This window comes from Micropterus salmoides, unplaced genomic scaffold (assembly GCF_014851395.1).
Source record: "Micropterus salmoides isolate LMB-PRFRI ecotype aquatic unplaced genomic scaffold, ASM1485139v1 Ms_hic_scaffold_4, whole genome shotgun sequence".
Lineage (NCBI taxonomy): Eukaryota > Metazoa > Chordata > Actinopteri > Centrarchiformes > Centrarchidae > Micropterus > Micropterus salmoides.
This window is the reverse complement of record NW_024043372.1, coordinates 18,037,874-18,064,425: the sequence shown is the minus strand read 5'-3', so window position 1 is coordinate 18,064,425 and position 26,552 is coordinate 18,037,874. Positions and strand designations below refer to the sequence as shown.

The 26,552-nt window shown below is 40.6% G+C and overlaps 3 protein-coding genes across 3 annotated transcripts in view; 1 reads left to right on the top strand and 2 right to left on the bottom strand.

Annotated features, from left to right (window-relative positions):
• The window catches only part of megf6b (multiple EGF-like-domains 6b), a 62,437-nt gene extending 48,528 nt beyond the window's left edge, over positions 1 to 13,909 (bottom strand). Inside the window, exons 1-4 of the mRNA XM_038696185.1 lie at positions 13,893 to 13,909; positions 13,480 to 13,614; positions 11,896 to 12,005; positions 2,562 to 2,666 (exon numbers count right to left, since the gene is read on the bottom strand). Coding sequence (XP_038552113.1) covers positions 2,562 to 2,666; positions 11,896 to 12,005; positions 13,480 to 13,614; positions 13,893 to 13,909 — 367 coding nt within the window. The remainder of the gene's footprint in view (positions 1 to 2,561; positions 2,667 to 11,895; positions 12,006 to 13,479; positions 13,615 to 13,892) is intronic.
• A 3,613-nt stretch (positions 13,910 to 17,522) lies between these two features.
• Positions 17,523 to 22,248, top strand: akr7a3 (aldo-keto reductase family 7, member A3 (aflatoxin aldehyde reductase)). The gene is made up of 7 exons (XM_038695906.1): positions 17,523 to 17,861; positions 18,903 to 19,090; positions 19,254 to 19,358; positions 19,807 to 19,903; positions 20,858 to 20,957; positions 21,107 to 21,236; positions 21,825 to 22,248. Exons 1-7 carry the CDS (start codon positions 17,567 to 17,569, stop codon positions 21,984 to 21,986), a joined length of 1,077 nt encoding a protein of 358 aa, XP_038551834.1. The 5' UTR covers positions 17,523 to 17,566; the 3' UTR covers positions 21,987 to 22,248.
• mrto4 (MRT4 homolog, ribosome maturation factor) lies at positions 22,173 to 24,858 on the bottom strand. Its single transcript, XM_038695907.1, has 8 exons — positions 24,761 to 24,858; positions 24,460 to 24,518; positions 24,249 to 24,352; positions 23,779 to 23,860; positions 23,614 to 23,681; positions 23,372 to 23,523; positions 22,891 to 22,967; positions 22,173 to 22,772 (listed from the first exon to the last, which is right to left on the bottom strand). Exons 1-8 carry the CDS (start codon positions 24,786 to 24,788, stop codon positions 22,629 to 22,631), a joined length of 714 nt encoding a protein of 237 aa, XP_038551835.1. The 5' UTR covers positions 24,789 to 24,858; the 3' UTR covers positions 22,173 to 22,628.
• Positions 24,859 to 26,552: the final 1,694 nt, after the last annotated feature.

Genomic DNA, 26,552 nt, shown 5'->3' with positions numbered 1-26,552 from the left:
GCGATGAAAGTAGTCTTCTTTAGACAGACACCCACAAGAAGAAGTGGGGGAAAATAGATATATACAGTATCTCACAAAAGTGAGTACACCCCTCACATTTTTATAAATAATTGATTATATCTTTTCATGCAACAACACTGAAGAAATGTCACTTTGCTACAATGTAAAGTAGTGAGGGTACAGCTTCTATAACAGTGTAAATTTGCTATCCCCTCAAAATAAGACAACACACAGCCATTAATGTCTAAACCGCTGGCAACAAAAGTGAGTACACCCCTAAGTAACGCATTTGGTTGTGTTTCAATCAAGACTGCTTCCCTTCATGCACCTTGCACCAAGGAACAGTTATGCCAGAACCCCTTACTGTACGTCTGGTACCGGGAACACAGAAAACTCAAGTGTCAGACAAAGATTTTATCATCCAGTCCATGTTTTATTTGATATTTTAAAATGAGAACATAAATAAAAGCATAAAAATGAAAAATGTAGAACCCTTTTAACAGCACTGTATATTTTCTAAAACCAAAAAAGTGCAGAGAAGAGATGTGTTTGATCACATTTAGTTTTGTATTTTGGAACTGATTAATATGTTTTTGTCCAAATAATGTGTGTAATGTTTAAATGTTCTGGTATCTTAGGAACTCATCATTCATATCTGAGGAACATAGAAACTATTTAAATGAATGAAACCATACAGCACAGATATTTTATCCTTTCCTCTTTTCTTTTTTTTTTGTCCCATACTGATGTGATAATAGTTTGACAGTTTCCTGATAAACCGAGCAGCTAAACAGCTTCGACATTTCCTCTTGTGCCCTGTCTGTCTTGTGTCACTTAACAGATGTTACGCACATGTCTTTCTATTTCACCATCTACAGCTGATGGGCAGGGGAGTTTGAAAGACTCGTTATGATCATAATAGAATAATGTATTGCACCTACTGAGTTGTCAGAACGATGTTTTTATTATTTTTCGTTAGGGTGTACAGGTTATGTCAGGATTTTAGGGCTAGGGTTCAACATCAGTCTTACTTTTCATGTCTTAGGTTTAGGTTAGGTATTAGGACGTTTAGCACTACATTGTTTTTCATGGTGAGGAGTAAAGAATGACAGGCATTGTACCCCGCACTGTGTGCACTAGCCCAAGCTTCACCACTCTATACCACGATACATTCTTATGTGTCAGGGAAATATGCCACCACAGCAGTGCTGCTCTGTGTTATCAAAGCTGTGATCAAAGTGACTTATGAGCTGCTACTGTAGAGATCATTGAGGACAGGGGACTTATTGTAAATAAAATACATACTGTACATGTATTCCAGACATACATGTATCATCTTAGAATACAGAGCATTAAAACCAGAGGAGAGTATTCCTGTGTGTTTATACAGAGTAACTGTGTTTATATGTTAAAGTTCCTGTAAATCTATAGTGTAAATGTTTCTGATCAGCAAATAACACATTCAACAGATGGCTTCAATCTTCTCAAAAACCTCCACTAGGTCCATCAGGACAGGCATGAAAAAGACAACCAATGGGCGTAAGCAGCCCCTCAATGGGCATGTGTGTTCATGGACCCTCTGTGCTTATGATTAAGTCTTTCATTCAAGCATGAAGTAACCAGAAGTAAGCCAGGCCAGCTTAGCTACCACAGAGAGCTCTGATCATATAGAGGGCCTGTCAGTGCTGCATTTCCCAAGGCTTGATCATAAGTCCTACAGTCTAATAGACAATGAGGAAGTTAATTTATAGTGTGCTAAAAAGGTGTCACAAAGCTACATCTGTATCACGAGAGAATTCCTGAGACAATCATGTTTGGATAAAGAAGTTGGTACGTTAGAGATGAACTTGGAGATCCTGGATGCTGGCCAGAGAGCATAAAGTCAAGTCAGACAATTGTAACAAAAGGAGACCATGATTTTCAGCTGTCCCCGCAGTTTGAACTTGACTTATGCAACAAAGCCTGTAGTGTCTAGGAGGGATAATTTGAGGGAGAGATGGATGACTCTTGTAAAAAGTTGACGCTAAGAGGAATTTCCTGTCGTGTGGTGTTATCAGAAAAACAACAGAATACTCCACTGTTTTACTTCAACAGCTCAAATTCAACAATGGAGTTGCTGATAAAATACTTGGGCTGCTGGTAAAAGAAGCCAACTGCTGATGTGAAGAGAATCTCATTCACTCGTAGAGAAAGGCGATCACTCAGACAGAGTTCAGCAGGGAGGCCTGGAGAGTTGACCAAAAAGGATCAGAATTGTAGGCTCCAGTAAAGAGCCAAAAGGGTGTTTTTGATCAGATGGCAAGCTGCTTTCGGTTTCAATAAGTCCAAGAAAAGTTTTCATGAGTCCTACTTTTCCTGTAAGTATTTTTCTACATACAATCATATACAATATACATCCAGAAACAATGACAGATGGACATGGGTTAAATGCTGAGAATAGATTGATATAACTGTGCAGTGACTTCTAAAAAGAAGTTAAGAAATGTACAACACGAAAAAAATACAAAAAGAATAGAAGACAAGACATCATAAAGATGAAACACGGACAGGATTTTACTCACCATACTGGCAGCTGGGTCCATTAAACCCTGCAGGACAGTCACAAAGCTGGGTGGATCCCTCCCGACACTGGCCCCCATTGAAGCACACACCGTAGCTACACACCGCTGCACGAGTACACGTGGACAGACAGGGTGAAAGGAAAAAAATATTGTAAGTGGAGCAGAGACACCTGCCTGTTGTCATGAGATTTCAATATCTGCAGTTTCAAACTCTGACCTCTTTCCATCAAAGCCTTATCATCATCAGTCTGTTAACTCACGTACTGAAGAGGAACCTTGATTCTCCTCCTTTAACACTAACCAATGTAAGAGGAATCCGCTTGGTACTCTTTGAGCAGAGAAGCAGGCTTTTGGCCAAGTAAAAGAAATTTCTAAACTCCATTTTCACAGAATGAGAGTGTTTATGATGAGTGGCAATAACACCTTGTCTGACTTTAGGTAAAGTGGCCTCTTTCCCGCACAGTTTTAGAACATTACCTGAGAATGACCTTGATTGATTGTTACAATGACCAAAGTTCAGTCAAACAGCAATCATTCAGATGTTGCATGGGTGAGTCATGGGATAAAATCACAGAGCCACAGGTCCATCCATCTCTGGAGCCAGTGACCCTGTGTCCATAAATCCCTCTAAGTCAAACTGTTATTGCTCGTTAAGACATAAAATTTAAAGAATCTAGGACGCATAAACAGTGAGAGCCACTAGGTAACTCAGAACATGTGAATCCGTCACAGAGGTGCAGCATCACATTCCATCCATTCACATTAATCATGACAGTCCGTCGCTCAAAACTGTGTGTGTGTGTGTGTGTGTGTGTGTGTGTGTGCGCGCACGTACAGTACACGTGTGCTCAAGCCTCTCGGCCTGTATCTGATGTGTCGAGGCTAATATCCCTGTGAAGTAAGACACAGCTGTTTAAGCCAGGCCTGTTGTTAGCACTCTCCTGAACACAGTACAGTGCTTAGTGATGACAGGTCCAGAAGATTTATGTCTGCCATTGCTCTGCCCGTCTGGCAACATGTGGACACTGGGAGTGAAAAAAAACATGGTCCAGCTAATCACAACAGGAATTTAGATGTCAATCCCTCCCTCAGATGATTGTGAAGAAACTGGAAACCAGTATAAGTGTGCATCTCCTGCCAGGTATGAATTTTTTCTGCCCATCTAATCCAACCACAGGCGGCATGGCCTATCATCACACCAGGCGCTGCCGGTTTTGATGCCATTTATTGGCCATATATGGTCATAGTGATAGTATGAACGTGACCTGGACTGATTTCTGCTTGCCTTCATTTGCTGATTTAAACTTTATCTGATCCCTGTTCTTCCTATTGCAGTTTTTCTTGCTTTTATGAACCTTTTATTGTGTTCTGTCATGTGTGTATAGTACCAGCACTTTCACTGTTTTTAATTGTCATGTTGTGTTTTCTGTATTTCTTTGTTTTTATGCGGCCTTGCTGCAAAAGGAATTTCCTCTTTCAGGACAATTAAGGTCTGAACTTAACCAGCTGAAGCAATTGGTTGATTAATCAATAAATTCAACCAAAACATTTAATCAGGAACAATTTTGATAATTGAGTTGATGATGATCATTTAAGTAATTCATCAAGAAAGTAATGCTAAACATTTGTTGGTTATATCTTCTCATCTGTTAAGATTCACTGATTTTCTTTATGGACTGTTGGTAAGGCAAAAAAATAAATCTGATCTAATATCTTGGATTCTGGAATACTGTGTCCAGAAAGTCCAGATATTGTATCTAAATTACTTTCCATTTGTTATAAAAACTGATAATTATTTTTTAAAGCATTATCTGCAGCCCTAATTATGTACAAATATCCCCTACAGATAGGTACAATCAAATATTCAAGCTGAGGAAAGCAAAATATGAAGGGTGTGAAAATATACGCTAACTTAAGACTATCTACAGTCTGGCTTCAACTGTATCATGACAGATATGGAGAATTACATTACATTTCCAGACAACGGAGAAGCAGGACACGAAGAAGTGATCTTTAATAATCACAGATGAGCCGGAGTAATTTCAGCCATGTCTCTCAGCCTAAACATCCGCCTGTCATCTGGCCCAGTCCTCAGACACCTGCTCAACAGTTGGACCATCCAGGGAGTTCACAACACACACACACACACACTGCTATCTCTCTCTTGTTGTCTCTCACAGCCCACCCCAGCAATCAGAGTTTCACTGAACTCATTGTCAAAAACATTTACGTTCTTGTGCTCAAAACCTAACAGACCAAAATCGCATTTGTGAAGCCGCTAAAATCCTATTCCAAACGAAAGACCATCTCACCACAGCCTATCTGCCCATGATGACTTCCAGTTCCCCAAGACAGTGTGGCTACAGAATGACACACTGTTCAGCATACAGTTATATAGCTATCCCTACTTCTGTGATTATCTAATGTGAGGGAAGTTTGATGTGGTGAAAGCTGCTGATGACAGACAAGAAGGAAAAAAAGCATTACTCAGTGGTCAGATTTAATTGCATGGCTCCAAATACATGCAAATTTCTTCAGGACAATTAAATCACCACCAGCTGGGAGAGATCAAATTAATGAGACATTGCTAAATTGTGGTGAAAATGCTTTAAAATTGACTAAATTACCAGCAACAAAGAAAAAGGTCAGATGTCTCTCGGAGCCAGTCAGGGTAACATGGCTAAGTGACAACAAGGGGAATGTACATTCCCTCTTCTGAGATGTGAGACACACAGGATTGTTGGCAGCTAACCAGGACATTTTTGGTCTGCCCCCTTCCTGAGCCCCATACGCTGCTTAATCTTCCCCAAAATGATTCCTTAATGTGGCATGCAGCGTGGCATAAAACTCACTCTCATCTGTCGCTGTGAAGGCCTCCACTCTATTACAAAGACACCTTCTCTGAGAGGATTAGCAGCTACAACAAAAAGAAGAGACAGCGAAAGCAGGGGTCAGCGACTCGCGCCGAGAAACTGAAAACCAATGAGCAGGTGTCACCCTTATAGCTTCTGAAGGGGATGACCACATCGACACAGGGGCAGCCTTGTGTTTGTTTAGGCTCCGACGATCTATTTAACCCCCAGAGTGCGACACAGAGGGAGACCACATTTAGGGGAAGTCACAGACACAAAGGCCTGCGCTCAGGGCTCTGTTTGGTGCCATAATTGGTAAGCGTGGAGCCAAGCACTGTATTTTAAGGCAACAAAACATGTTTCACTATGCAGAGGAATGTGTGAAAACCAGGGCAGGCTATGTCAGAATGATCTCTGACAGGTTTCTTTGAAAGACTTTAAATACCAAGTAGACACTATCTCGGTTTGACAAAGCAAGTACAATAATTCTTAGCAAAAAATTACTCAGTATGCAAGACCAGCAATTACAATATCTGGGAGAATTTGCTGCCCCCTATATACTGTCATACTGTAAGTCTGTATTACACAGATGCATAAGAGAGAAATATATTTTCATCCTTATTTCCATCCATCCATCGTCAACCGCTTATCCTGCGTACAGGGTCGCGGGGGCTGGAGCCAATCCCAGCAGACATCGGGCGAAAGGCGGGGTACACCCTGGACAGGTCGCCAATCCATCGGGCCACACACAGACAAACAACCACTCACACTCACACCTAAGGACAATTTTAGGGTCACCAATTAACCTAGTCCGTAGGTCTTTGGACAGTGGGAGGAAGCCAGGAAACCATGCAAACTCCACACAGAAAGGCGGGGGCAACCGAGGTTTGAACCCGCGACCTTTTTGCTGTGAGGCCACAGTGCTAACCACCGGAACACCGTGCCGCCCCATTTCCAAATATCAGGATGAGAATATTGACATTTAAATCACATCACAAATCAAAGCAACACCTGCACCACCAGTATTTGGCCCGCTTCATTGTACATTTCCTCTCTTTTCCTGGCTTTAGAGATGTGGATTTGAGATGATAATAGCATGCACACCACTCAGACCAAACAGGAACCACACAGTACACTCACCTAAAGGATTATTAGGAACACCTGTTCAATTTCTCATTAATGCAATTATCTAATCAACCAATCACATGGCAGTTGCTTCAATGCATTTAGGGGTGTGGTCCTGGTCAAGACAATCTCCTGAACTCCAAACTGAATGTCAGAATGGGAAAGAAAGGTGATTTAAGCAATTTTGAGCGTGGCATGGTTGTTGGTGCCAGACGGGACAGTCTGAGTATTTCACAATCTGCTCTGTTACTGGGATTTTCATGCACAACCATTTCTAGGGTTTACAAAGAATGGTGTGAAAAGGGAAAAACATCCAGTATGCAGCAGTCCTGCGGGCGAAAACGCCTTGTTGATGCTAGAGGTCAGAGGAGAATGGGCCGACTGATTCAAGCTGATAGAAGAGCAACTTTGACTGAAATAACCACTCGTTACAACCGAGGTATGCAGCAAAGCATTTGTGAAGCCACAACATGCACAACCTTGAGGCGGATGGGCTACAACAGCAGAAGACCCCACCGGGTACCACTCATTTCCACTACAAATAGGAAAAAGAGGCTACAATTTGCAAGAGCTCACCAAAATTGGGCAGTTGAAGACTGGAAAAATGTTGCCTGGTCTGATGAGTCTCGATTTCTGTTGAGACAGATTCAGATGGTGGTAGAGTCAGATTTTGGCGTAAACAGAATGAGAACATGGATCCATCATGCCTTGTTACCACTGTGCAGGCTGGTGGTGGTGGTGTAATGTTGTGGGGGATGTTTTCTTGGCACACTTTAGGCCCCTTAGTGCCAATTGGGCATCATTTAAATGCCACGGCCTACCTGAGCATTGTTTCTGACCATGTCCATCCCTTTATGGCCACCATGTACCCATCCTCTGATGGCTACTTCCAGCAGGATAATGCACCATGTCACAAAGCTCGAATCATTTCAAATTGGTTTCTTGAACATGACAATGAGTTCACTGTACTAAAATGGCCCCCACAGTCACCAGATCTCAACCCAACAGAGCATCTTTGGGATGTGGTGGAACGGGAGCTTCGTGCCCTGGATGTGCATCCCACAAATCTCCATCAACTGCAAGATGCTACCCTATCAATATGGGCCAACATTTCTAAAGAATGCTTTCAGCACCTTGTTGAATCAATGCCACGTAGAATTAAGGCAGTTCTGAAGGTGAAAGGGGGTCAAACACAGTATTAGTATGGTGTTCCTAATAATCCTTTAGGTGAGTGTATATGTAGTGTCATACAGCAGCACAAGCCAGTTGAACATTGTGTTTTCCGCAGCCTCCTTCATTGTCCACCCACCCAAAAGTGTCATAGATTAGACTGATCACCTTTTCAAATGTATACCTGCTGTAAATACTTTATTATTATTTCTAACCTTACACCTAAATGTGATTCTGATGATGTCTGTCTAAAACGGCTTTTGATTCTGATGATGTCTGTCTAAAACTGCTTTTGTTCGTCATGCCTGCAGCTTGACAATATTGCCTCTATCTGGCATGAACGCCACTGAAGGAACAGGAAGAGGCATTTGCTTCTAGCAAAGTATTTAAACAGAATTTAAAGAACACTCATTTGAAAAACAAGCATCATTTATACTTTGACCAAGCTGGCTAGCTCGAAATATTTTCGCACAGCCACATTCACCATCCTGCAACACACCCACATCTGTACCTGCACAGCAATCGCATGTGATTGCTTTAAGTCTGCGTCTACCTCTTGTCTGTGGACTCGAGTTTGCTCACCAGACTCTTACTAGAGTAAGTGTAATTCAAAAATCTGCTCCCATTACAAGTTTTTCCAGTTAGAACCAACAGCATCAAACAGACCTCAGGTTGAGTAAACTGGTATTTGCTCATAGCCATCCTAATATAGGACAGCAGTCCCACAAATTTGTACATAGATGTGGTATAGCTTCAATTTGTTCTGAGTGTTCTCTGCTGCCTTCTGCTGCTTGTTACTCATAAGATAAAAAGGAATATGTCAGTGTAAAAACAGGCAGTATTTTGATGGACCAAACAATCTAAATTACACCACTACTTTGGTGTACAAGTCACCATGTTATGTCTCAGTTGGTTGAGTTCTGTCTATTTCTATGTATGTGTCTGGGTCTGTGTCTGTGTTCAGCTAAGCACGATGCGGTCCCCATGATGCTGACATAGTTGTTGTTGTTTTGTGTCTCTCACTCACACACACACACACAGACACAGACCACCCATGGATAGACAGAGGACCATTTCCTCTTTTCTGGCTACTGGACCTATTTCACATGTAGCTACCTTCGCCAGCTTGCTCCCACCACAAAAGGGGGCCAGTTCCTATTCAGCAGTTAACGAGGACGACAAACTGGAGGAGTCATTGTGCCTGCTCCTCAGCCCCTGTCACAAAGCATATTGTTGCCATCAATCAACATAACTGCTCGTTTCCACTCCCAACTAACCCCCTCCATCCTCACCCGGCCCGTGGCTACTTGTTGAGGTAAAAGGTTTAACTTCGGTGATTGAGTGGCCCTCCGCAAACTTTAAAGTGGAGGAAGTCGCCATCACAATGTCAAGAGCTCTTCTCCTCCAGGAGAACCAGATAGTCCAATCTGAGCCAATTGGAGTCTTTACAAAATGCACAATCACCTCAGTTGCACTTGGGGTTTTCATAAATCTGTTTTCTGTTTCCACAAGTCCCCCGGCTGACTTTTTGTGGACAAGAAGTCATTAGATATATTGTAAAATAAAGAAACACAATTGAAAAGATGTGGCTCTAAGCTCTTAAAAACTATTTTCATGATTGATTAATCATTTAAATCAACAATTCTCCAGTTTCTCCAATGCTGTGATTTATATCACTATAAACAGAATATCTTCTACAAAACTAGACATTTGAAAACATCACCTTGGAAACTGTGAAGGGCATTTCTCACTCTTTCACAGATACGCAATGCAGAGTAAATGAAAATTAACGCTGCAGCACAAATTTGCAATTCTGCAAGAAAACTGCTTCAGCCTGACTCTACACTTTGCGCATTCTTTGTACAGAATGCCGGAAAAAACATTAAGCACTTGTAAACAAAAATCTCTTATTTGCAAACCGCTCAAGAAATCTAAATCCATGCTATTGTGTCAATGGAAAACCTTCATAATTAGATGATAGTATAGCCTGAAACACAAAGATATGGAAAACAAGAGGGAGGGGGTCAAAATTGTAGAATAAAATGTGAAAATAACCAGACGTTTGCTGTGCTGCGGTATATTCTTTTTCCAAATATGTGACTAATTATGCTAGGCAAAGAATGCTGGAGAGCACAACAACGGAGGCAATTCACAGCAAGACTGCGAGAGGACGTCAACATCTGTACAATTGGTGGATATAGAGGCATAACACAGGTGAACAAAAGGAAGCTACTCAACTTGCAGCCAATTCCCAGCCACTGTGTGTTTTATCTACAACACAATTAGGCCCTCAACTCCTACAAAAACTACCTCACAATAACCACAAATCATTAGAATTACCTCACTGACATTTTATTAGGGAACACACAGCGAGAGAGAGAGGGAAAACACAAGAGAGAGAGAGAGAGACCTCAGAAGTGCCAGACACTAAATCACTATCTCAACACAAAGCATTCCCATCTCCCAAATCTTCCCTTCTTTTGGGGGATTTCAGAGGATTTGCTAAAGCTGTACATTTTGCAAAGCAGATTTTTTCCTTTTGGATGTCGGAGGTGCTGTTGAAAACAGTCCCACAGATTGCATTGTGCTGACTGAGGTACAGTACAGATAGTGCAAAGCAAAGTGCACAGGAGTGGGAGGATTGTGGTGTGAGCTTCCTTTTATCCTGCTTCAATGGCTCAGAGAAAAGGGTGATTAGTTTGCCCCATCTCAAAGCGCTGCCACGTCTTTGGTTACAGAGATAAAAGCCCTGCCTCGCGTCGAAGAGAGTGGCCATTGTCACGCAAAAAGGGAAACAAAACCTCCTGTCTACTTAAGTGAGGGGAGACATTGGGCAGTCCTGAGGAATGTCTCTTTAAGACATTTCTTTATAAGTGTTTATAAGTATAAGTTTTAAAACAAACCAGGCTTATGGAAGAGCAGACAGTGTAATGCTTCCTTGTATAATTTAATACTGTAACCTTTTCCCTGGAAACAAAGGGCTCTTTGAAGAGAGCATAGATGCCATAATAAGACACCGATGACAGGCACATCCAGGAGATCTTCTCCCGCTCCCCATCCCAGCCACTTCTCATCAGAGGGCTATCCCCAGAGAGTATTGTGCCTGTACTGATGCTGAGAGGGCTGGCTATTAAGCAAACAGATGAGTTCCAGGTAGAGCAACGAGAGTAAAGAAGTGGGAACTTTCTTGTCAGTCTACCGGACAGGGGACAAACTGTTTACAGGAAGGCTTTGCCGAAAGGTCTTCATGGTATGCAGGTTATGCGATCTGGATCACTGGCTGTAAAATCCCATCAAAGGAGGCTTCTTGGTCTCAGTGGTGTGAAGCTAAGCTTATCCACAAGGAGATGAGCCCCTGTGTGACCAACACAACTAGTTTTCCATACATGGACCTGTGGATTGGACTTATAGAGGAGAGATTCATATTTGTTATTCTTTTTGTGCATTGCATCAGGTGGTCTCACCGCCATGATGGGTATTGTCTTGTGGGCCTTGACTGAGATTGGCTGGGGTAAACGCTGGTTGGACTCGTCAATTTTCATATCCATGCAATCCTCTGACCTGCACTGCCATGTTACAACTCGAAATGACAAGAGTGGCATGACTATATCGAGGAGAGCCAAGATTTAAACATCAAAACACAGTTAGATGAGGAATGTGGACATTTGGGGCTTTAATGTACACTTTAAAAGTAGCCAAGCAACGACTTACTGCCAGACAGGCTATCTATCGTTAATGCAGGAGTGCTGCAGAGCCCCGGCCTGATCGTAATTATTTTTTGCTGAGTGTTGAACAAAGATACTACAATGCAAACCTCATTTGAGAGCGAATGTCAACACTTGAGATTTGTTTTCCCACCGTCCACATCTAAACCTTGTGGGACTGTTGTAACAACATAAGTACCGCAGACATGGCACTGACTGATAACATCTGCTGAGCAGTCTGAATGGGCAAAGCACCTCTTGACCCTTCTGACCTTTTCCTCAAAACCTTTCATTCAAAGCTCTGTGCCAAGTGTGAGGTGATGTTTAAAGCACCCTTACTCCCGCTGAGTCAGGAAAAGACATATTGCCTTTTAGTAAACATATCTACATGCATATTCTATTTTAAACAAAAAATGTCACAGTAAATAAAAAAAACAGATTATTATTATTATTTTTTTTTAAAGAGATAGAAAGGATACTTACGATACAGACAACCCGCTTCTCGGTTAAGTTGAGACCATCCAGGGCAACACTTGTACACAGCCTTATAATCCTGTCTGTACACTTGTCTGTATGCAGTGTAGTACGCTGTCCTGTTAACAAGACATACAATAAGTTAAAAACTTTACTTTGAAGTAGCAGTGATTAAACTAATCAATAAAAGGAGTACAAGAACTGGCAACACACACAAGCTTTTGCAGTATTCTATTGTAAAACAGTAGTGTGTGTGTGTGTGTGTGTGTGTACATGCATACTGTAAAACTTCAATAAAAAAGCCTAGTCACAATTAGTCACCTGTCCCTTTTACTGGCCTGGTGTGGCTACAGCATTTGACAAATAAAGGTAGGTCTCAATTAGAAGCCTACTTTGGTTTTTATAAGAGTTCTTTGGATGTATAAAACATCTTACAGCCCACCGGGTCACCTGCTTGAGCTAGTTCTAAGCTGCATAGATCACACAATATAAATGTTTAAACTTTCGTCGAGATGGATCATCGTTCGTTTGGTTCGATTCTCCACAATTCAATCCTTTAGTTCATTTTACGGAAACAACAAGCACCAAAGTACTGTTTGTTCAGATTTATCAACATGGTAAAGGAATTAAAGGTCCGTCCCATACAGACACCTGTTCCAGATAAAGGCAGGGTGAGTTCAGTAATTTAAGCAAATAAAAGCCTGGGCTATTAATTGACGTTTTAAGGTATATATACACATCGGGATTATCTGACGATATTTAGCACATATACCTTTTAACGTTTCATGTGGTTGTATACCACTAGATAAGGAAAAACAAACATGTAATCCGATCAAACGACTCCCAGTCCTTTTAGGAACATGCAATATAATGTTCAGCAAACATTTTCCCAGACTTTGATGGCACTGTTTCAAAGTGTGAGACCGGCAGTCTCCACTTCAGAGAACGGTGCCTGTCCCTGTACTTTGGGACCCCTCTCATTGCTCCACAGTCATTACACAGCGTGGAAACATGTTTTGTTTACAGCGAGTAATTAAGGCCTTGGCTACATTCAAGGCAGCCTATGATTTTGTAACATGGTATATAAGACGGAGAAAGCGAGTGTGAGCAGCACAGTGAGAAACTCCTGACACTGGCTCTTAGAGACCAGCTAAAATGTGAGCATTGGGACTTGCCTTCAAAGGAATGTTGGCTACAGAGACGCCTGTGTGTTAAATAGCAGGTAACCCCGATGAAGTGGGGCTCAACCTTGCACTTAACTGCATGAGAGGTTCAAAGCTGTGATTACAGAATGAGAGCGAGAGAGATGAAGAGGAAAGAGGAGATCAGGGACCAAGCTCTCATCCTGTTTGATACTGTTTGGAGGGGGAGTTAAATGAAGGATCATGTCCTCTCAGATAAATTCTTTTGGTCGCATGAGTCAGGGAGACAACATAAAACCATTAATTAATGCTTTGCCCTACCCAGCACTTAATCAACAAAGCATGACATCCCTGCAGGTGAAGGTGGGAGTGTTTGTCTAAGCACAGAGTCAGAGGGTTTGACTTCAGAGAGGGAAGAGGGGACAGACTACAAATGAGGTGTATTACTCACCTCCTCTCGTATCCCATGCACCATGACTGTCCCACACAGCCTTGCTTCCACACTTTGACCATGCGTGTGAAGGCCTGCACACACGGCTGCCTCTGGGCGACCAGCGTCACCTCCCTCTCCACACACACATTGGGCCTGGAATGAAAACAGTGGTAAAAATACTTAAGGTGTCAAAATGTTCTGCAGCGCTTTTACACATGGCAGCGGGGCAATTTATGAGCGCTTTAAGAAATGTTGCAGCAAAGATAGACAAAGCTTGCAAAAGACTTTTTCTAGTTGTCAATGACATAATGCCTGTGAGGGCATTACCTGTGCAGAGGGATAAGGCTGCTTATGAGGTCTGTATTATTGTGTTTTTAAAGACTTAAGAGGAATTCCTCATACATCAGCTTTCAGAATGCTGAGCTACAAACCACAAGAAGCTACCCATAGCTCAAGAAATTCAGAATTAGTCTGTTACCTGAAAGTCTTTTTTGAGGGTGGGATGGACATGAAAGTGGTGAGGATTTTTGTGTTTCATTTTATATCTTCCACTCCAAATGTAAAAGGCAAAAATCATTACCAGACAAGATCAAACTGTTTTAGATGTGAGCCAAGTTTGCTGGGAAACAAAAGCATATGATGCACAATCTCTGTAACGGGTTACCATTCACTGTACAACATTTTCAAATTAAATGAATAAAACATTCCATGGTTTTCCAGTCAATTCTCATGTAACATCTGTAGTGCTTTCACTGGACATAGGGCTTATGCATACATGTTTTCACTTGTACGCGTGAGACTGAACGTCAGCAGAAACAGGAGACAGATACATTTTCACCCCTCAGGTAAAATACAGCTGCCTTCAACAGCAATGTTTTGTCCATCTTACACAAAGTGTGTCTGGGTTAACAGACAGTCCTGCCACCGTGGTCTTCACAAGTGCAACATGATCTTTGAAACATTTACTCCTTTGGTAACTCTCCAAGGACAGACAGGAAGGCTCGGCATATGGAGATCAGCAGGAATCTTAGTACAACATCCAGCTGCCCATCTCATAAACAATAGTAATCACTATCACCTCCAGCTGTACACATAATTGCATATGAAATACCTTATTGTTAGTGGTAGGTAACAGCAGAGAATCTTCTCTCACATAATTCAAGCTCCTTATCATTTTGTTTCTTTTGGGGGGGGGGGCTCATAATTGTCTGTCGCTTCACTTTGATGGGTTTAAACAAACAGCCTCTGACAGAGTTAGGAATGCAGCACAGAGTGTCCACATGCAGCTAATATATAATCATGTAAATTACAGTGATACTAATCATGGAAGGCAATAAAGACCATGATAAAAGCACACAATGGTAAAATGAATCTTCCAGCAGCATCATAGAAACAGATCTGCCATCCAGCTGCTGTTCTCTGAATCAAGAGCAGAAAAAACTTCACAAGCCTCTTTTTTTCTGCCTCTGGTTGAGTCTTTGACACAATGTTATGCATGTGCAGGTGAACCGGACGTTTTCTCATGCTCAAAAACGTCAAAAGGAAATCTGAGGCTGTGAAAACATCTTATGGATGATGCACAGTAAAAGTAAATAACCCCTTAAGATCCATGTACTAGGAAAATATAAGTTAAATTGTTACTCACATATAGGGCTGGAGATTGTTGGCGATGCCATAAGGCACTGCATGAGTCCCTTTAATAAATATTAGGAAAAATGACAAAACAACACTGTCCATGTTTCTTCTTTTTGGATTAGGGTTTTAAAAAATGTGAATTACTCGTAAACTCAGTCATGAGTATGACTCTGTTAAACATTCAAACAAATAACCTAATAAATAAGCAAATAAAAAAACCAAGCGGCCAACGAGTAGAAACTTAAACGGAGCGTAAAGGACCTTCGGCGTGAAAAAACTTCCCAGCCATCACACGCGGTGTATTCTGTGTGTGTGTGTGCGTGTGTGTGTGTCTCTCTCTCTCTCTGCTGGTGTGTGACAGCGCTTCTTCGCTGCAGATGTTGGACTGACGGGCAAAAACTTTCGAAGGCTGCGCGCTTTCTGCCTCCCTCCATTGACTTGGTAATGAGGTTTGGGTTCGGGAGGGGGGCTGGAAAGGGTGTCATTTATTATTCAGAGCTTTAGAAATATACACAAGACACAATGCAGTCGGCAAAGTGCACTCACAAACGGAAAACAAAGGTTTCCTCGGGTTACTAAAATGTTTCCAATGAAAGACGCGTGCTCATATGTGCGCTACATAAGGTATTGTATTATTTGCTGATATTTACATAAAAACATGTGTATTAGTGTATTCGCCGACATTCAATCTCCAGCGACATGGCGTTTATTTAGTTCCAAGAGCGCGAGTGAAAACAAAGCGCGCGGTGATGGGAAATAAGAGCACGGGGCCGTGACGCAAAGCACAGAAGCATCTGCACGAGGGAACATGCAAACTCCTCATAGAAGGCATGGATAGGCCTGGACAATAAAACAATAACAATAATTATCGCAATATAATTTTTCTCAATCACACACGAATTAGGACTTAATTTTTCTTATTAAGACGTTTATTCTGTTGAGGAAAAAGGACTGAAAAAGGTATTTGTTGACAAAGATTTTATCATAAATATTTTGAATGTTCTGTCTCAGATTTGTGATGTGATCCACTGTTTGGCATCAAGCGTTGACCATAAAGAAAAGTTTAAACCATAACTAACCATCAAGTTTCTTCAACTTTCACTCAGGAGCAAAAATCAGCCTTTAAATTTGAAAGAAAAAACTATTTGATACTTATTGTGATAATTATCGATATCGAAAGATATGAAACTTTTTATTGTGATAACATTTTTGGCCATATCGTCCAGCCCTAGGCATGGACATCTAGGGAAATTGAGTGATATACTATCACTGGTAGGGAGTGAAGAGGCTAGTGGTCACTCTGCAGGGCAAACAGCTGATGTGCGGTCAAAGGGTCAGCCGCCAGGACTGACTACTCATGCTCTCCAAACAAAGCCTTTATTGCATACATGTGTGTTCGCGACCCTGCAGAGTCCCGGGTCAACGCTGTCCGCGCAACCTCCGAGGGTACCAGCTATTAAGCATGTTATAATTAGATCAGGGGCTTTCAGACATATCGGAGTCCATCGGAGATATGCGTGGGGACAGCAGACAAGACATTCTCAAAAACTGCAACAACAGGAGTGATTCTTGAGGTAATCAAATACGTTGGTTTGTGTTTCTTTCTCGGCACAAAAACACATGTCCGGATTAACATGTTTGGAAGCCCAGGGGCAAAAATCTGCTGTAGGCCCATCTTGCATTGTGTTGCTGTCTCCTAGTACCCATCATGTACCATGCACATAGCAGAATACACATGGCAGCTTCATTTTGTACCCAGAGACCAACCAGTGCTACGAAAATTTGCTTTAGAGCAAATGATCCCCTTCCCAAATAATGTTAAACACAATTCTGAAATAATTTAAACTAAGGTCATAAAACTCGATTTTGAGACATGGCCCTTCTACAAGACAGGGTCTCAAAGTTACCTATTAAGGCCAAGTAGGTTTCCACACATGAGGAATCTTGAGGCCCCAGAGGCTAGTTTTAAAACATTTAATATTTCAGTCAATACATGGTATATTCTTCAACAAATGTGTGTTTTATCAAACTAACTTACAGTATATTATTCAAGCGCAGAAACACTAGTTGGTTTCTTAAACTCTGGGGTGCTTAATAGGGGCCCACAGTTCATATGATTGGCTTTTAGTTAATCTATAGACTGATCTGGAATGCACGTTGCAGGATGCAGGAGAAACCCCATGAACATCTTCTGTAAATTGGTGATTTGCTGACACCTTGTGGTTAGATGTATGAACTACGCTGCATCTAGTGCTTTACAAATGATGCAACGATGAGACTAGAATAAATATTAAACCCATTAAACACAGCAAACCCCAAATTTATAAACAACAGGAAGTGGTCACAGCAAACGAACTTTGTACTGTCTCAAGCCAAATATCTTTTCTGTAAAATTATAATTTTCGTTTTAAACCGGCTAAGGAAGTTTACGACGCTCCCTTACCACTTCCAACACGACCTTTGCCCTAGCATGCAGTGGATAATAACAGGAAGACTGTGCCCACTCCGACAGAGTCACATTATCCAAGACGTGCTTACACATTTACCGAGGTTTGTGTCTCGTCGAAGTATGTCTTCGTCTCAAGCTAAACGACCGGTTTCCTTACTGGGAACTATGGCGTTCGGTGGGCGAGCCGACGCCGACCAGAGCCTGGAGATGGTGAAGACTTTCCTGGGCAGGGGACACAGTAAGGTGGACACAGCCTTCATGTACATGGACGGGAAGTCAGAGACGATCATAGGAGGCATGAATCTTCCCAAAACAGGTATAACAGAATCACATGTACTAACGTTAACCAAGTTGTCCCTCGTTAGACAGCGTAGCTGCTGGTTAGCGCCAGCTTGGAATTATGGGTACTCAAAAAATTAACTTTTCCCCACGGCTAACCAACGTTAACCAGCACCGTGTTTACCTTTTCACTCATAAAACGTTTTAGTTTTGGGCAATATTTATTTTGCATATTTATTTATTTAATTTGTTGATACAATAATAAACATAAATGTTACCCTTTGATATGTACCAGAGTATGCTTGGAAGCTTTCATCTGCAGTCCCCAATTGCCATGTCAATATTAAACATAACGTTACACAGAATCACAGAAAAGAGCACAACAAAAAGGCAAGAACATTTGTTTACAAATTAAAACCATTAAAATGTGGATTCGGTGGTTATGGAGTTGGGTAGGAGAGACTAGCAGAGGAACCAGTTTTTGCAATCTCTTTGCAATTTAGTATTGCACTTCTATAAAGTAGTCCATGGTGAAAAACACATCAGCAGAGGCCAGTATATCCGTGCCTTTAGTTCCTAGTATGGTTTAGGCTCAATGCATCAGTCATGCAGTATCCAGGTTCAATAGGGCACCAACAGCTGTTGGTTGATATGTAAGTGTTTGTGTGGCTTGTCAAGTTAAGTGTTTTCGTTGCCTCTACTGTAACTAATAGCTAAATCTGGTACAAGGTATTTCTTCTCTTTGAGATTAATGTTTTTGCAGGGTGGCTGACAAATAGATTAAAAAAGGATTGCTGTCCACTGTGTCTGGCATTGGGAAACACCCATAGCACCTGTCTTCAGCAGTTCAGAGCTGTTTTAAATCAGGGGATCTAGCAAACCAGAACGGTGCAGTTCTTTGGGAGATACTTTCAGATATTGACGTGGACACTGACAATAGGCAGCTGTTGGCCCAATGTTATACCCTGCCTGCCAATACAGTAGTTACATTAAGTGATGTACTGGATGGGATATTGATGGACATGATGATGATTATAAATCTGGAAATTTGTCTACATGCATTGTTTCTGTGTGACAGTAAGCATAGCTACCAAGGCCAACCCCTGGGATGGGAAGACGTTGAAGCCAGAGAGTGTGCGCTCTCAGTTGGAAACCTCCCTTCAGAGGTTGCGGACCGATTGTGTGGACCTCTTCTACCTCCATGCCCCTGACCACGAAAACCCCATCCAGGATACCCTTAGGGCTTGCAATGAACTCCACAAAGAGGTAACGAAACCAGAGACACCAAAAGATAACTAGGCTAGATATTTGTCCCCGATGTATAAATTATCAAAACAATTGATGAGACTGTACCTTTCAAGTTGAGATACTATCTACTTACGGGACAGTATTTTATTAAACTGATTTAATGTTAAAATATTGCTTTCAGGGAAAGTTCAAGGAGTTTGGCCTGTCAAACTATGCATCGTGGGAAGTGGCTGAGATTGTGTGCATCTGCAGACACAACAACTGGATTATTCCCACTGTATATCAGGTATCCTGGCACTTTTTAAAACATTATCTTACAGTTCAGTCCAATCAGTTGCCTCATTTTAGAGTAAATCAGCCGCTCAGTATATGTCCATGATGGACCCCCCCATATGAGTGGCTATGTGTTAGAAAGCCCATTCTTTTCATGTGGGTATGCCCATAGCTTGGCTAGAACTTCCTGTTTTCAGAGTGGGCTGACTTCTCACTTTTATGCAACTGCTTATTCAGGACCTCAGTAGTTTTCATTAAGAAAAGAAACTACGGTTAAGCATCCTTCATAGTCTAGAGAAACTCAATGTGGCCCCAGTGCCTCTTCCAACTCACTGTAATGTTTGCTTAGGTGTTCTTGGCCCCCATGTTATGTGGGTTTGTTTGCTTACCTTGCTTTTTCTTGAATTTGACATCTTGACTATTATTTACACCCTAATTTTGACTCTTACAACCATTCACAGGGAATGTACAATGCCACTACAAGACAGGTTGAGACTGAGTTGCTGCCATGTCTGAGAAACTACGGAATGAGATTCTACGCATACAATCCTCTAGCAGGTGCTGTATATCTTCCTTTTGTGGTGCAACTTGCAGACGCCATTTGCATTTGTTTCATTCAACAGGAGATACTCACACCTGGTGATAGCTGTGTCACATACTGTGGAGGAGTAATGTTAATCATGTGACCTGAACGCTATGACATCTCTTGTGACATCAGTCCGTCAGTCTACCACTTATCTCTCTCCAGTATCTCTATAATTATTGGACTGACGGCCATGAAATTTATGAATAGGATGATTTTTAATAACTATTTGAAACCACCAACCTTTCCTCTATTTAGCACCCCCAGAAGGTAAAAGTTTTCACTCATCTTGTGAAATATCTCAATACTTACCAGATGGCTTAATACAAAATTAAACATTTATGGTGCCGCGATGATGAATCCTAATGAATTTGGTGATCCCCTGACTTTGACTCTAGTGCAACCTTGAGGTTGACATTTGTGGTTTTGACTGAAATGTCTCAACTGTTGGATGGATTGCAATATAAGTTGGGACATCCATGTCCACATCAGGATGACCTGTAATCTCTTTAGTTTTCCTTTAACTTTTTGTCTAGTGTCATCATCAAGTCAAATCACTTTTTTTTGGGCTATATACTTGAAAAGCATTCCCATCAGCCTCAACTGTACTTTAGTCTTAGTGCTAATTAGCAAATGTTTAGCATTCTAACATGCCAGACTAATGGTGAACATGGTAAATATTATACCTGCTTAGCATCCACGTCTTAGCACACTGACATTAGCATTTAGTGTAGGTCAAAGCACCACTGTGCCTACATAAAGCCTCACAGAGCTGTTAACATGGCTGTAGACTCTTGTTTTGACGTTAATTACGACTTTTTCTGAAAATGTAGCGTTGAAAAATATAATTTTGAGTGAATGACAGTATTGAGTACATAAATAGTAGAACCTTTTAGATAATCTTGAATTCTGCCATTTCTCCTCTGCAGGTGGCCTTCTGACAGGAAAGTACCATTACCAGGACAAAGATGGCTCCCAGCCTGCAGGAAGATTCTTTGGCAACAGCTGGTCTGCAGCATACCAGGACAGGTGAAGCCCAGCCATTTGCTTCTGTAAATTTAAATACAAAAAGCAACTCCATTTGTTTTATGTTGCTGCTAGGTAGGTAATTCTGCAGGTCTGAACTGTTTAACACTGATCAAAACATAGCTGTGACTTTCCTCCTGCATATCTGTCAGATACTGGAAGCAGAGTCATTTCCAGGCTATAAATGTGGTTCTGAAGGCCATGGAGGGCGCACACGGCTCGGAGAAACCCACCCTGACTTCTGCTGCTATGCGATGGATGTACCACCACTCCCAACTTAAGGTACCGACTGTGCATGGATCGCTGTAGTGACAGGAGATTATGTTTTGTCATTGTAGGGAGAATACAATATACGTGAAATTAAAAATCAAAATTTGGGGAAAATGTAGGTATCTTACTCTGCACAATATTTTATACTTCTTGTATTTACTGAACAAATATTTGTCCTACCCTGGCAACCTATTCAGACTGATGAACCGCAATAGAAAACCTGAGGTCATGTGAGCTAAAAGGGGCTATCAACTAATTGGATCCATCATGCAGAATTTAGTCTTTCAAGATTTTAAACACATTTTTGTCAGGATTGTGAAAACAAATCAGAGGTTCACTATATGACATTACTAAATACATAGAATATGATACAGCATTTACTGAGAACTAAGCCTGCAACTAACTTTTATAATGGTATCAAAAACCTCTTTTACTGTCTGGTTGTGCCTGGACAGATGTTATATTTAACCTCAACGACATAAAGGCTGTATTGGTGCCTAAAGTAGCTGGAAAATGTATCACCACGTAACAACTTTATATGAAAGCCACTCCTTATTAAAACCATGTTTTGGTTTGACCACTACTTGTCTGCTTTTCCAGGGTGATCTTGGCGATGGAGTCATCATTGGCATGTCAAGTATGGAGCAACTTCAGCAAAACTTGGCTGCTGCAGAGGAGGGTCCTCTGGATGAGCGAGTGGTTGCCGCTTTCAATGAGGCCTGGAATCTCGTAGCCCACGAGTGTCCAAAATACTTCCGCTAAAGAGCCAAAATCCAACAACCCAATATCATCCATGTTTATACAGAAAATAGATGAGAAAGCACTTTTCCTTAGCTACTTACTTGTTTCCTGAAATGTTTGAAATGATTTTTTTTTTGTTATGAATGAATTGAAGACCAGTATGTATTAATCAGTAAGAGCACTTCATTAATTTATAAAAAATGAAGATTTTTTTCAGGGAAAAAAACTTTTTTATGGAATCTGCCTTAATTAAACTGTTACATTAAAAAGAAAAGTAATTTTCCCAAGTCAACATGTTTTTCTGCACATAAAATGCATGCAAATGAGTTGGTTTAACTCTGGAATCTGCTCATTTGTTTTGGCTAAATTGCAAAATATGTGCATGCAATACAAAACTCATTATGTTGACAAAACAAGTGGCATCAACATGATTACATGTGAGACATCAGTAAGTCTTCAGACTCCAGTGTTCACTGAACAACTATTCAGTCTGAAGCTAAAATTGAAGGTGAGGGGACATACATTTTTGTTTTGGGGGTGAAAAAAGAGAGAGATTACAGACTCCAGGGCAGTCAGGATGAATGGTTTGAACATCAATGTCCCTCTGCTGTTAAACGTGGGCAAAAATGACTTAAACAATGTGTAGAAGCTCCTGCAGAGGTTTCACTCTGCATCGTCGTCATCATCTCCTTCATTATCCTGCATAGGCTCTTCCTCACCAGCACAGTTCTCAAACTCCCCTGTTTCTGAGTTCCACAGACATTTGATCTGTACCTTGAATTCTGCCATCTCGATGCCAAAGAGTTTCTATGGACAAAAAAAAAAAAAGTACAAATAAGAGCCAATTTGAAAAGTCACTCAAATGCAACACAGCACAATGTGTCACCGGTTAACATTTTTTGTATTCCAACATTTAAGAACTCACCAGAATACGAGCCTGCTCAGGGGTAAGCACGTCTCCCTCCTTACAGACTTCATGGTCCTTCAGCAGTGTCACCACACCTTTCAAAACAAGATGATATAAAATGACTGAATGATGAGGCTGATTTTGCTAGCCAGTGCCTGATAAATCTTATTCCTCTGTGCCATAGACCTTCATTGTTATCTGACAGCAATGCTACATAGTTTGTTGCTGAGTCAATCCCACACACATTTGTCCCCAACAAATGCATTATTTACTACTGTTTGAGTATTGTTTGCAAAATCCTACATTGCTTAGCTGTTTTAAACAAAAAAAAAAATAGTGAGCCTTTTTTTAAAAATGAAACCATACATTTGCGATCTGATGATGCAAATTGAGAAATTGACTAATGCTCTGTTGATTTGGTCTTTGCATGGGATTTGTTGACAATTATTATATACTTAATATTATAATAATATATAATGTCCTTATCCTGCAATCTTACCTTTCTTGAGAGCAGTGGGAAGTCCTAATTGCCTCAACTGGGGCTCCATTGAGTGAGGAAACTGTTCCAGGGGTCCCTCATCCAGAGTTACGTCCATCTGTGCCGGGTTGCCTGCCCGTGCAAAATCCATCTCTTTGAAATGATTGAAATACCTGTAGATAGAAAAACACCATTTTGTCAACTGACTAACAATATTTGGAGAATCATTGCAACAATGGTGCATTAAGTGCAGCCTTACTTACTCTTGTACCTCATCCTTTGTTTTATTTGTGAATAGTACTCCCACTTCTCCTCGCAAATATTTGCTAACCTGCACATTATCAAAAGGCAATAGAAAATGTCACGTCTTTGCAATAGATTACATGTATACACACATGGTTTAACACCAAACGCAAGGTCTCACCTACCTTGTGCAAGTTATCTTTGTATTCGTCCGTTTCTCCTTTACCCAAGGCAACCACCATGACTTTATTTTTGCCAAAGAAGAATCTGTGGCACAGAGAAGAGTCTGGTTAAATTGTTTCCTGTGACATCTGTTAAAGGAGTACTCCAGTGTTTAGTGTTGAACTGTGATAAAGTTAGGGTATCAAAATCAAAGCAGTAGCGGCTGAGATATCTTGATATTAAGTCCGTAATTTGCGTCACTTCAAAAAACACTTGGACACTATTATTCCCTTAAAGCAATTTGATAGCATGTTTTATTAGACCCTCTCTGGCTAGTAAATAGCCACATCTTTCAAACTTGATGCTCAGTTACTAACACAAGCTGTCTTGATATAAATGTGTATAAATGTCTCATACTTTATACAACTGTTACCAGTCAGTACTCCTCATGACGATAAGTTCATTAAAAGGCCCAACAATAAGACGTCTTTACCTGCTGTGTTTCCATGCTGTCCTGATGTCTTTCAGTTTGTTATTCCTCATATTGGCCACAGAGAATATGAACAAGTTTCTGTAGGTGTCCACACATTTCCGTAACTAAAAAGATAAACAGGTGGAGAATTTACTGTGAAATATGTCAACAGCTTCAGCTAACCTTGCTTAGCATTAACGTTACAGCTAATAGCTGAGAAGACACCACTCACCTCCTCTATTAATTTCTGTTTTGACTCCAGTCCTTTCTTGGCTGTTTTCGTTAACGAAACTGATGGAAAGATCATGTGAAAGGTCAATCAGTTAGTTATGAGTTTTAACTGATGTCAGTCACTTGTAACTTAACTGTTGAAGCTCCCCATGTATGTTAAGGAGAAGCTTCCGTTAGCTGTTACCTAATTTACGCTACTTTTCTTTTGTTGCTGAGAGATGCTACATACAAGCAACCAGGGTAAAACGTTTAATCGTTCAATATGTTTGTAAATTTTACAATATGAACATGATTTTTCTTACTTTTCTTGTCCCTCTTTGACTTCGGCATGGTTTCGTCTCACGATGGCAGAGCAGCAGACGCACACGTGAAGTAAAAGGACCCCAAATGTTTCTGTTTGGTGAAGCTGACCATGCGGTGCCTGACTACAAAAACAAAAGAAGGGGAATAATACACTTTTAATTATAATATTTATGACTCATCGGTATTGCTGGTATGCAGATATTTACTGCTGCTTCTAAATAAATATATACATATGTTGAGTCAAGAGTCATACTCACTTTGGCGTTATCTCAAACTAATATTACTCATTAATCGGGCAAAATCATTTAAAACGTAAATAAATGCTCAATAAATAAATAAGCATCCGATTAAATGCACAAAATTTAAAAAATTTAATTAATTAATTATTCACCTTTGTAATAAATACCTTATTTATTTATTGTCGGTTATAATCTTCAACTTTATTTATTAATTACTTCTTTTTAAATTTATTTATTTATGTGTGTGTTTTAATATTTTTGTTTTATTCTTCCGTTGCATTTTCTACCCTTTTTATTTTCCCAATGGTATTAATTTCTGCATTTCTGCCTCATTATGCAAATGAGGAGGGGTTGTGTCTAAAGGGGTGAACTTCTCCCCTATTGGTGGACCAGTCAGACGGGAGCGCTCTAGGCCTACTCTCCCTCCACACATCAACAAGCTTGCTCTTCACACAGTCAGATGGCATATTTCAATGTGCTGAGGTGTTTAGCAACTCTATTTGAAGACAATACTACCAGCCATGTCTTCCTTCCCTTTTCCTGTGGAAGCTCTGACAGACATTTATTATTTATTGAGCATTTATTTATTTCTGTATTTATTTCTGAATTTGTCAGGATCAGTACTCCATACTCCTTAACCTATGTGTGTAATGCACGATGGTGTAATAAAGATGGTCTACTGATTAATATTGGACTAGAGACATGATTAAGTTGCATATGGCGCCATATATGGCACCTATTTTAGTGAATAACATTTTCATCAAGAGCAACATTTTTCATTGTCTTGCGAGCCGTCACACATTTATTTTACACCCTTCTGTAACATGACGAAAATGACGAATGAGGATTATCTGTCTGAAGTAATGAAGGTTATGGACGGATTAACCCGCTAGGGGGACCCTGAGCCAAAACTACAGCAGGCAAGTAGATGTACAGATAGCCCTACACCTAGAACACACAAAAATACAACTTCCCTAAGGATCCATGTAGCCTATTGGTGTATTGTGGGCTTTATTCTACCCAAACATTTTCAGTTGATATTAGAAAGATGCTGTAGACTCACTTAGATACATTGCCATTATTTATGTTCAGGAGTAAGGCATTCCCCCCTTTTGACCTGAGGTAAGTATGGCATGAAGAGCATCATAATGCTTTCTTAGGAAAAAGAGATACAGCACATACACAAAGGTCACCTTTTATCTAGCATCTATGCTTGATATAAAGTAGCCTCCAAGTCCCTACAAAAAGTAGAACAGTATATACAGCCTAGGCTACAAAATGTAGCCTATATGTACTTATAAATATAAAAGTATCTAAAATACAGGCTATAATGTATAAAAATATAGGCCTACATATCAACATCAGAAAAGCTTTATTGTATTACAAAGCAATGGGAATTCATAATTGAAGGAGCTTACCAGTAAAGAGAACACATAGTGAACAACACATATATTTGAATATGCCCTACATTATACAGTCATAGTTTGGAGTAGAATATACTAAGATTAATCATGATGACAATTTACAGCAAACAGACAAACAAAAATCTAAA